The 12441-nt window shown below is 43.3% G+C and overlaps 1 protein-coding gene across 1 annotated transcript in view; it reads left to right on the forward strand.

Annotated features, from left to right (window-relative positions):
- LOC115119893 (versican core protein-like) overlaps positions 1-12027 on the forward strand; it is a 60222-nt gene extending 48195 nt beyond the window's left edge. Inside the window, exons 8-12 of the mRNA XM_065011419.1 lie at positions 1564-1722; positions 2172-2254; positions 9155-9299; positions 9799-9981; positions 10067-12027. Coding sequence (XP_064867491.1) covers positions 1564-1722; positions 2172-2254; positions 9155-9299; positions 9799-9981; positions 10067-10272 — 776 coding nt within the window. The 3' untranslated portion in view covers positions 10273-12027. The remainder of the gene's footprint in view (positions 1-1563; positions 1723-2171; positions 2255-9154; positions 9300-9798; positions 9982-10066) is intronic.
- Positions 12028-12441: the final 414 nt, after the last annotated feature.

Here is a 12441-nt window from a genome sequence, read left to right on the forward strand (position 1 = left end):
GTTGAAAAAAATATACTTAGATAACCACTAGTGTCGACACTCCAGAGTCTTTCTCTGGGGGCTAGAGGGGAGAGAGAGAGGGAGTGAGAGAGAGTGTCTCTGGGGGCTAGAGGGGAGAGAGAGAGAGGGAGTGAGAGAGAATGTCTCTGGGGGCTAGAGGGGAGAGAGAGAGGGAGTGAGAGAGTGTCTCTGGGGGCTAGAGGGGAGAGAGAGAGGGAGTGTCTCTGGGGGCTAGAGGGGAGAGAGAGAGGGAGTGAGAGAGAGAGAGTGTCTCTGGGGGCTAGAGGGAGAGAGAGAGGGAGTGAGAGAGAGTGTCTCTGGGGGCTAGAGGGGAGAGAGAGAGGGAGTGAGAGAGAGAGAGTGTCTCTGGGGGCTAGAGGGAGAGAGAGAGGGAGTGAGAGAGAGTGTCTCTGGGGGCTAGAGGGGAGAGAGAGAGGGAGTGAGAGAGAGTGTCTCTGGGGGCTAGAGGGGAGAGAGAGAGGGAGTGAGAGAGAGTGTCTCTGGGGGCTAGAGGGGAGAGAGAGAGGGAGTGAGAGAGAGTGTCTCTGGGGGCTAGAGGGGAGTGAGAGAGAGTGTCTAGGGGCTAGAGGGGAGAGAGAGAGGGAGTGAGAGAGAGTGAAGTGAGTGAGTGAGAGAGAGAGAGAGAGAGTGAGAGAGTGATCGCGCAAAAGAGAGAGTGAAAGAGAGAGCAAAAGAGAGAGAAATGACCATATTAGTAACACATATTTCTCTCAGATTACACAGACCCACAAATAATTCGAAAAAACAAATCCAATTTTGATTAACTCCCATATCTATTGGGTGAAATACCACACTGTGCAATCACAGCAGCAAGATGTGTGACTTGTTGCCACAAGAAAAGAGCAACCAGTGAAGAACAAACCCCATTGAAAATACAATATTTACGTTTATTTATTTATTTTCCCTTTTGTACATGAACTATTTGCACATTGTTACAACACTGTATATAGACATAATATGACATTTGAAATGTCTCTATTATTTTGGAACTTGTGTGAGTGTAATATTTACTGTCCACTTTGTATTGTTTATTTAACTTTTAAAGCCCCTTGAATTGAATTGAGGGGGGGGGGGCTCTGATTAGAGAGCAGTCTGAGATAACAGCAGAGCCAGGGGGCTCAGGGTGACCTTATAAAGACACACAGTACCCCGCTCTCTGTCTCCTAGTTATCTCCTGAAAATAATTGGTGTGCACTGGAGGATAGGGATGAAACCTAGATCCACATGCAGATAGGACCATGTACCTACAGGTGTTGGGTGGATTAGACATTCTTAAGGGGAGAGTCTCTTTTTCATTTTCAGTGAAAATATAGTGAAAGGTATTACAATGTGTGTAACCCTTTTATTCATTAATCACATTACCTTTTTTTGCCAAGTTGTAGACTCATGCATTGTTAACAATCTCCCCCCCCTCAATCAATAACAGTTTTTGAAAATGTTATTGTGTCATTGTCCGCGGATTCTCAGCTGCTGTTATCTTTTTTATTGTACCGTTGAAGCACAAATGTCTGTGATACACATCCATTCTCTCTCTCTCCTCAGACACTGAGACGTGTGACTATGGCTGGCACAAGTTCCAGGGCCACTGCTACAAGTACATCCCCCAGAGGAGGAACTGGGACACAGCGGAGAGAGAGTGCCGGGTACAGGGGGCACACCTGGCCAGCATCCTCTCCCATGATGAGCAGCAGTTTGTCAACCGTAAGTCTGATATCACACGCATGCACGTACACGCCAGGAAAACAATACTATTAGTTGTACACAAGACAACACAAGACACAAAGCCAACCATAAAATAATGCTCAATGACACAGTCTTAACCGTCTGAAAGTGACTACAGTATTTCACAAGTGTCTCGTCTTAAAGTCAGTATACACTAATCTCATTAAATGAATATGGGCTGTGGAGCAGAGAGGCATAGTGGATTACTACAGTAGGTTTTTTGGGGTGGTTGGCAGCAACAGTGGAGTAGACGACAAATGTCTTGGCTGAAAGAGAAAGAAAACGCAGGCATTTGGAACAGGAAGAGTGATGCATGTGTAGAAAAATGCCTCTCTCGCTCTCTCTTTATGGAGGGACTGAAAATCGCCTAATAAGGCATTGGAATCAACTCATTGACCTCCTGTGTTCTGTTGTGCCCTTCACGGCAGGCCTTGGACAGGACTACCAGTGGATCGGCCTGAACGATAAGATGTACGAGAATGACTTCCGCTGGACCGACAGCACGCCCATGGTAAGAAGAGGTTCTCACACTTTTTAGCCTCGACAAACAGTGTTGAATCCCGGTAAATATTTACAGGGATACTGCTGACAAACACAGTCATCTTGGAGATGTGTGATTTCCTGCAGTGGTAAATGAGAAACTCTCTGGTCACTTTCTCATGACATACCCTACTATCTCCTCTACACCCTGTTGGACAAGCTCACTGGCTTGGCATCATGCTCATAGGAATATAATGAATAGAACAGGCATCCCCATTCAAGACAATGATGGCATAATGGGGCGATTGCGAGTGTACCCATAGAGGCAAAGCAGGAAGTAAAAGCAGGAAGTGTACCTAATAATCGATGCTGTCCCAGGTGGCGCAGTGCTAGCTGTGTCACCAGAGATTCTGGGTTCGAGTCCAGGCTCTGTCGCTGGCTCTGCGACCGGGAGGCCCATGGGGCGGTGCACAATTGGCCCAGCGTTGTCCGGGTTAGGGAGGGTTTGGCCGGCAGGGATATCCTTGTCTCGCGCACTAGCGACTCCTGTGGCGGGCCGGGCGCAGAGCACGCTGACCAGGTCGCCAGGTGTACGGTGTTTCCTGCGACACATTGGTGCGGCTGGCTTCCGGGTTGGATGGGAATTTGTGTCAAGAAGCAGCGAGGCTTGGATGGGTTGTGTTTCGGAGGACGCGTGGCTCTCGACCTTCGCCTCTCCCGAGTCCGTACGGGAGTTGCAGCGATGAGACAAGACTGTAACTACTACCAATTGGATACCATGAAATTGGGGAGAAAAAAGGGGTGTAAAACAAATAAAAAATAAAATAAAAAATAATCGGTGCTGTGAGTTGTTGAATCAACTGACATTACAAAAAAATACATTCCATTGCATGAGTCACATCAGTTAACATAATTTGAATGACCGTTCTACATTACCATGGGAATTATTGCATCATAATACCAGGCAGGCATTGCAAGTGTACCCATGAGTTTCCCAGTCAAATTGCCAGGGTTAGAGGTTCCAAGACCGTTCTTTTCATTCTATTGCTATGGAAATGCTACTCTACATGTCCAGTGACATGTGGTGCCTTTCATTAACAACAATCTCTGTCATTCACAAACTATAACAATAACCACACTGGCTTGAATTGTGTGTCTGTTGATTGTAAGAGATGGAGAAAAATAGACATAATGAGCCTCAGTATATGTAGTGTATGTGTCTGCACAAGTGGAAGCATGTTTGTTTGTGGTCATGTAAACGCACTGCAGATTCCCCTCACTAGACAGGAAAGTGGTTAATTACTACTTTCGGCCAGGTTGTACAGATTGGCTCTTCACTTCAAAGATAAGACCACACCATCACCAGAGAGAGAGGGGTGGGGGGAAGGGCGGAGGACTGAGAGGGCCTGGGGGGAAGGAGATAAGCGGTGTCATTTTGCGGGCAGATTGAACCCCCTCTCAGTTGAGAGAGATGGGAATAAAGGTGTCAATGACGCAGCAGAGAGAGGAGCTGACAGGCGCAGACAGGTACAGGCCTCCCCCTCTCCCCAGGAAGCACATCAGGCAGCCAGACACACAGATGGGCAGCACCTGTCCCCGGCAGCAGAGAGAGATAGGAGGGGGTGGGGTAGGGTAGTGGGCCTGGGTGGGTGGTCAGCATTACTGTATTGCGGCTTTATGTGGGAACAGAGTGAATATACCTTAACAGTATTACATTCTCTCTTGTGTAAAACAACAAACACATTTAACACACACAACATTGATTCTCAATTCATTCAGGAAATGTAGGAATTATAATTAGCATGTTTGGGGTCATTTTGGTTTTGTGGGAGGGAGAGGCTGTTTGATTATTTTGGGGAGGATGCGTGGGGGCTGTTGTGGGCATTTGCTACGTCAGTCAGCTGAGCAGGAAGCTGAGGTTGTGTTTGCTAACCGTAATAACAAGGTTCCTTGTGGGATCTTGCATGGGGCCTCGGGGGAGGAACAAGGTGGGGGGAGGGGGGGGGGGTCAAGTCTTTGAACAGACTGTTTGAACCTAAAGCCTAGCTGAAAGATGGTAGCTCTGATCAATGCAGCGGTACATTCCACGCAGCTCTGCAGCTGTGTGTATACAGCTGCAGCAAGTCTGCTACAGCAGGAAAATAATCCTGCAGCAACAGGAAATGTGAATTATTATGTGGATTATATTTAATGTACATTTTTGTATATGTAGTGTTGACACATTTTTCAATTAGGAAAATCAAGTCTGACATTTCAAAGAGGAAATTAGACAATTCAGAAGCTTTTTTTGTAGCTCAAATACTCTAGTATTACAGGGTGATCAAATTAAGATCTTACATATGTATGATATTATAAACTGGGTACTTTGGGTCCTGGATGCTGGTAGGCTGAAATAGCATTTCAGCTGTGTGTACACCGAGTGTACAAAACATTAAGAACAGCTGGTCTTTCCATGACATAGACTGACCAGGTGAATCCAGGTGAAAGATATGATCCCTTATTGCTGTCACTTATTAAATCCACTTCAATCAGTGTAGATTAAGACAATAGAGACAATTGAGACATGGATTGTGTATGTGTGCCAGTCAGAGGGTGAATGTGAAAGACAAAAGTTTTAAGTGCCTTTGAACAGGGTATGGTAGTAGGTGCCAGGCGCACGGGTTGTGTCAAGAACTGCAACGCTGCTGGGTTTTTCACGCTCAATAGTTTCCCGTCTGTATCAAGAATGGTCCACCAACCAAAGGACTTCCAGACAATTATCCTGCAACAGGGTGATCAAATTAAGGTTCTTACATCTGTATGTGTGTGTGTCTACGACAATTACCGTGTGTTGAAGCAGAGTTACACTAGTAATGCCAGGCATGTATTGAATGACACACCATTACTGTGTAATGTGGAGGGACCATAGCAAAGCATTGAGAAGCCTCCTATTAGCTCCTCTCCCACCTTGTTAGAAATACAATTGTTCCTGTCACAGGGAAATTATATTATTAATGTGGCATTGTAAATATACTTTACTTGGATCAATAGAGAATTAAGCAATAAGGCACGAGTGGGTGTGGTATATGGCCAATATAACACGGCTAAGGGCTGTTCTTAGCACGACCCAACGCAGAGTGCCTGGATACAGCCCTTAGCCATGGTACATTGGCCATATACGACGGGTATGACAAAACATTCCTTTTTACTGCTCGAATTACATTGGTAACCAGTTTATGATGGCAATAAGGCACCTTGTGGGTTTGTGGTATATGGCCAATATACTGTACCACGGCTAATGGCTGTATCCACGCCCTCCATGATGTGTCATGCATAAGAACAGCCCGTAGCTGTAGTAAATTGGCCAGATACCTCACCCCCCCGGGGCTTATTGCTTAAGTATAGCACGGCTAAGGGATGTTCGCAGGAACAGGAGCATTCAGGGCTCGAACCACCCAGTTTTATAACGGCCTTCGGAAACTATTCAGACCCCCTTGACCTTTTCATATTTTGTTACGTTACAGCCTTTTTCTAAAATTGATTAAATAAAACAATTCCCTCAGCAATCTATACACAATACCCCATAATGACAAAGAAAAAACAGGTTTATAGCAATTTTAGCAAACTAATTAAAAATTCAAACAGAAATACCTTCTTTACATAAGTATTCAGACCCTTTGCAATGAGACTCAAAATTGAGCTCAGGTGCATCCTGTTTCCATTGATCATCCTTGAGATGTTTCTAAAATTTGATTGGAGTCCACCTGTGGTAAATTCAATTGATTGGACATGATTTGGAAAGGCACACACCTGTCTATGTAAGGTCCCACAGTGGACAGGGCATGTCAGAGCAAAAACCAAGCCATGTGGTCGAAGGAATTGCCGAGACAGGATTGTTTCGAGGCACAGATCTGGGGAACGGTACCAAAACATTTCTGCAGCATTGAAGGTCCCCAAGAACACAGTGGCCTCCATCATTCTTAAATGTAAGAAGTTTGGAACCACCAAGCCTCTTCCTAGACCTGGCTGAGCAATCGGGGGAGAAGGGCCTTGGTCAGGGGGGTGACCAAGAACCCGATGGTCACTCTGACAGATATCTAGAGTTCCTCGGTGGAGATGGGAGAACCTTTCAGAAGGACAACCATCTCTGCAGCACTCCACCAATCAGGCCTTTATGGTAGAGTGGCCAGGCGGAAGCCACTCCTCAGTAAAAGGCACATGACAGCGCGCTATGAGTTCGCCTAAGGCACCTAAATGACTCTCAGACCTAAAGAAACAAGGTTCTCTGGTCTGATGAAACCAAGAATGAACTCTTTGGCCTAAATGCCAAACGTCATGTCTGGAGAAAACATGGCACCACCCCTACGTTGAAGCATGGTGGTGGCAGCATCATGCTGTGGGGTTGTTTTTCAGCAGCAGGGACTGGGAGACTAGTCAGGATCGAGGCAAAGATGAACGGAGCAAAGTACAGAGAGATCATTGATGAAAACCTGCTCCAGAGCGCTCAGGACCTCAGACTGGGACGAAGGTTCACCTTCCATCAGGACAACGACCCTAAGCACACAACCAAGGCAACGCAGGAGTGGCTTCGGGACAAGTCTCTGAATGTCCTTGAGTGGCCCAGCCAGAGCCCGGACTTGAACCGGATCGAATATCTCTGGAGACACCTGAACATAGCTGTGCATCAACACTCCCCATCCAACCTGACAGAGCTTGAGGCGATCTGCAGAGAAGAATGGGAGAAACTCCCCAAATACAAGCTTGTAGCGTCATACACAAGAAGATTCAAGACTGTAATCGCTGCCAAAGGTGCTTCAACAAAGTACTGAGTATAGGGTCTTCATACTAATGCAAACATGATATTTTCATTAAAAAATTTGTTTAAAAAAAGCAATAATTTCTAAAATAGTTTTTGCTTTTACATTATGTGCTATTGTGTGTAGATTGATGAGAAAAAAACAAACAATTTAATACATTTTAGAACAAGGTTGTAACCTATCAAAATGTGGAAAAAGTCAAGGGGTCTGAATACTTTTACCAAAGGCACTGTACCATACCCCTCGGGACATATTGCTTAATTCTCTATTCATCCAAGTAAAGTATATTTACAATGCCACATTAATGATATAATTTCCCTGTGACAGGAACAATTGTATTTCTAACAAGGTGGGAGAGGAACTAATAGGAGGCTTCTCAATGCTTTGCTATGGTCCCTCCACATTACACAGTAATGGTGTGTCATTCAATACATGCCTGGCATTACTAGTGTAACTCTGCTTCAACACACAGTAATTGTCGTACACACCCTGTTCCTGGATAAATTATCTGCAATTAAAAAATTGTCTGGATGTCCTTTGGTTGGTGGACCATTCTTGATACAGACGGGAAACTATTGAGCGTGAAAAACCCAGCAACATTGCAGTTCTTGACACAAACTGGTGCGCCTGGCACCTACTACCATACCCTGTTCAAAGGCACTTAAACCTATTGTCTTTCACATTCACCCTCTGACTGGCACACATACACAATCCATGTCTCAATTGTCTCTATTGTCTTAATCTACACTGATTGAAGTGGATTTAATAAGTGACAGCAATAAGGGATCATATCTTTCACCTGGATTCACCTGGTCAGTCTATGTCATGGAAAGACCAGCTGTTATTAATGTTTTGTGCACTCGGTGTACACACAGCTGAAATGCTATTTCAGCCAATCAGCATCCAGGATCCAAACTACCCGGTTTATAATATCCAATACTCCACATTGGATCAATATTTCCTCTGTCTTACAAATGTGCAATATGACAGTGTACATGTGTTAGAAACATTCTATTTCCCATGACTGTTTCCATCCTGCACAGTACAACTGTACCAGTATAATGTTTATCTGAGCAGGACTCACAGGCTCAGTTTATTTAGTGATTTGGCCTCTTTTCTGTTCCTTTGTTTGGCTTTGGAGCAAAGTCTCTCACAGGGTCCCAGTGAAAAGTCTGGAGGGTGATGTCATAGTGTAGCTGAGCAGTGGGTTACAGTGTCCTTTGGGAACTGAGGCAGCAGTGTGGAGAGGTGAGGGTGGAGTATAGAAGTGTGGAGGGGGTGAGGAGAGAGGGGGAGAGGGGTGGAGGAGGTGGGGATAGAGGAGAAGGGGTGGAGAGAAGGTGGAGAGGATGAGGAGAGAGGGGAGGAGGGGGTGGGGAGAGAGAAGAGAGGGTGGAGAGGTTGAGGAGAGAGGGGAGGAGGGATAGGGAGAGAGGAGAGAGGGTGGTTGGAGAGACAGAGGAGTAGGATAGTCTGTTTGAAAGTAGGAGAAAGTCAAAAGTGATTTAAATTCCTCAAAGTCACAGTACATTCTACCGTTATCGATCAAATCAAATCAAATTTGATCACCCCTGCAACTCTTCACCAGGTCGTCGCTGTAAGTGAAAAATAGTTTTCACTCCATCTACCTGGTAAAATGAAGGTTAAATCGGATTTTAAAAAGTATTGTCGTAATGACTCTAGTTCCAGATGTGTCAATACGTCTGTGTTGATCTGAACAGGCAGAAGGAACATAGAGACCTCCAGTGGATGATATCAGCATTACATTAAGCTGCCACTTATAAGTCATTCAGAAATGGCCCCACCAACCTAACTACACACCGGAAAGCTATTTTAACCTCTTTGATAACCAATTTAATGGCCTTTACCCCAGAGGAGACTTGAGACTGGACTATCACTGGCCATATCTATTGTTCCAATTATACCCCAGAGATAACGCGTGCTGCCAGCATGTTGTTAGCTGTTATTCTTAAATAAAGAGAGTGTGTATCTGTACTGATTTCAGCTCGGACAAAGTGAGGCACTTGCTAGAGGAAATTTACTAAAGTGTCTTTACTGTGATCCTGGTCCGATCCTTCTTATAATGATGATGATGATCCAATCGTAATGGTCTGTTTCTTCTTATTTTCCCATAGCAATATGAGAACTGGCGTCCCAACCAGCCAGACAGTTTCTTCTCATCTGGAGAGGACTGTGTGGTGATGATCTGGCACGAGGACGGCCAGTGGAATGACGTGCCTTGCAACTACCATCTCACCTTCACCTGCAAGAAAGGCACAGGTAAGACAGAAATACAGTTTAAAAATGCCACAAAAGTACTTTAATGTTAGCCATAATTGTCCCATAATAATTGTCCCCCCTAGATATCCTAAGATGGATGCACTAACTTTAAGTCTCTCTGGACAGGAGCGTCTGCTAAATGACTGAAATGTTGAGAGCTATTTCAATCCACTGACAGTGTACATCTATCTATCTATCTATCTATCTATCTATCTATCTATCTATCTATCTATCTATCTATCTATCTATCTATCTATCTATCTATCTATTAATCTATCTATCTATCTATCTATCTATCTATCTATCTATCTATCTATCTATCTATCTATCTATCTATCTATCTATCTATCTATCTATTAATCTATCATTCATTCATTCATTCATTCATTCATTCATTCTTCCACCCACCCATTCATCAATCCATCCATTAATTCATTTGTTTATCCATCCATCCATTCAGCCATTCATTCTCCCATCAACCCTTGTGTGTTCTTCCCAGTGGCCTGTAACCAGCCCCCTCTGGTACAGAACACTCGTACCTTCGGCAGAAAGAGGTCACGCTATGAGATCAACGCACTAGTGAGGTACCAGTGTAGGGACGGTTTCATCCAGAGGCACGTGCCAACCATCCGTTGCCGTGAAGACGGCCGATGGGACATCCCCAAAATCGCCTGCATGAGTCGTGAGTACAGTAGATCGATTGATTGATTAATTCTAGTGAGGATCTCTCCACATTTTCTGACCAAGTGCTATTGTTTCTTCCCCAGCATCAAACTTCCAGAGGGCCTTTGCGAGGAGGCAGAGTTACAGCCTGTTCAGTAGCAACAAATATAAGCGGCGGTCTGACGAGGCGGCGGCCCGACATCATACTCACCATCGAGGAAGGAGAGAGCGGAGAGGCAGAAGACAAGCAGAAGACAATGATCGCCATGGTTACGCTAGGTTACGTTTACTCAGCACTAGCAGAGCCTAAACCATAGGAACACAGGACTGTTAGTTATGTGGATATATATATATTTTATTTTATATATATCGAATTAAAACATTTTAAGAACTTTAAAGAATGAAAGGACAAAAAGAAGAAACCCAAAGGATATTTACAATTTTTCTTGCAATTTTGATGGAATCTTGGAATGATGTGATTTTAAAGAATATTCTTATAAAGGGACACTATTTTATAACAAAGCCAAAGTGGATACCTTCAGATGGCTACTGGGAAAGTGTCCTGGAGATGTACTTTGGACCAAATAATGCATTCATCCGCAACTATACGATTTTCTCCATTTTATACAGACAGGAGAGCGTTCAACTCTTACATTGGGAAAAAGATACCGGCAAATTCCAGCTTTTGTGAAATTATAGCGCTTATGTTATGCAAAAGAATACAATTAATTTACAAATAGTCTGTGCTACGCAGGCACTGACAATCAAATGAATCCACAGTACACAATCCATCTCTCTCTTCTCTACATTATTCCTGGAATGACATTTCAAAGAAAGAGGTTCTATACTTTGTTTATCTTGTTGTTACACATGATTACTGTATGCAATATATACAGAGTTTTTCATCCAATCAGATTTCAGATCACAGAAAGAAAAACTGAAACATGGCGAAGGCCCATCCAATCCTTTTATCACTAGCTCTTTGTCATCAGCTGCAGTCTTCATCCCGTCTCATCCATAGATATATAAAGAATATATGATGCGATGATAATGGGTTAATATTTGTGCACATCCATTTAACACTTTTGCTTTCTATTGTATGTTGAGAAACTAGAGAGGAGATTTCTAAGTATTATTTGACTGAGGGCCAAATGAGTGTCTCCTCCTAAGCCCTAAAGGCCTTATACATTGAAGTGAAGCCATCGACCTGTAAATTATTTGACTGTGTTGAATGAAACTATAGAAAGGAAAGGAGGGTTATGGAATGTATGTTTTCTAGACAATATAACCTGGAATTCCTTGCTACGTTTACAACAAATGCGAGGTATTTTAATGTTACTAAAACAATGTTATAAAAATCCTTTAAAAAATGAGCTTTGCTTCTGTTCTGCCCGAGGGGGTAACTTTTCTGTTTCCTGACACTGTAGGCGACTCAAGCTCTTCGCTTCCATGTGCTGTTTTCTTAGGTCAATGTAAAACTACTATTGAGAGAATGTACTTAGTGAAACACTTCGAAAGACTTGAACAAACACCTTTTTTAACAAAATACAAATAATTTATTTTTTCAAGCTGCTCTTCTTGCTACGTAATTGTTTTGTAAGTGAAATATTCTGACGATGCAATCACTTGGTCTTACTTGTCTCAATACTAGAATGTATTTACATGCTTTGTAGGAGACAGCTAACATCGCAGTATCTGAGTCAATGTGATGAAGATATTCCTTTCCTACACACTACGCTCGATAGGCCTTATAGTATGACATTTAGGGGTCAACAATGGACCAAAGAGTAGGGCTTCAATCAGCTGAAATTGCAGTGTTTCTGTCACAAAACACTTTGTACAGATTTAGTGTTGCACAATTGATGACGGTCATCCAGCAGTTGTTGTTTGTCTTTTTTTATTTGTGTTTTAGCATCAAAGTGCACATAATAACATTTACAGTATAACTTTTTTTTTTACAATGTGAAAGTCTGGGATGTTCGAGAAATACATTTCTAAATGAAACAAAACTGTTTTACCTGCTCTCAGTCACCAAAGAAATAAAATAAAAAGTTTGCCAATTTTACTCGCGTCTCCTTTTTGTATTAACAGTCTGGGGCAGGCTAGGTTTCAAACCATGTTACAATCCATGATTTAACGTTCAGCTTTGACTTTTACTGTGATCGTGGTGGTCAATAGGACTTCACTTTGTTAGTAGTACAGTCCTACTACCAGCAGGTAGCGCTGTTCAACATTGAACTAGTTGCAAGACATGCCATTTCCTGCTCAAAGCTTTGTCTACAGAAACAGTTGCTGTCAATGAACTGGGATGGCTACTTTCACTTGAAAATCTTGAGTAACTCCTGAACATTTGTTCCTTGCGACAATGCAACATGTATCCAGGAGGTGTCCTATTGCTGCCTGAATGTTTGAATTAAAATAGATATGAAAGTGTGAGAGATACGAGAAAAGAAATGTATTGAATTAGAGAAAATATGAT

Source organism: Oncorhynchus nerka, linkage group LG27 (assembly GCF_034236695.1).
Source record: "Oncorhynchus nerka isolate Pitt River linkage group LG27, Oner_Uvic_2.0, whole genome shotgun sequence".
NCBI lineage: Eukaryota > Metazoa > Chordata > Actinopteri > Salmoniformes > Salmonidae > Oncorhynchus > Oncorhynchus nerka.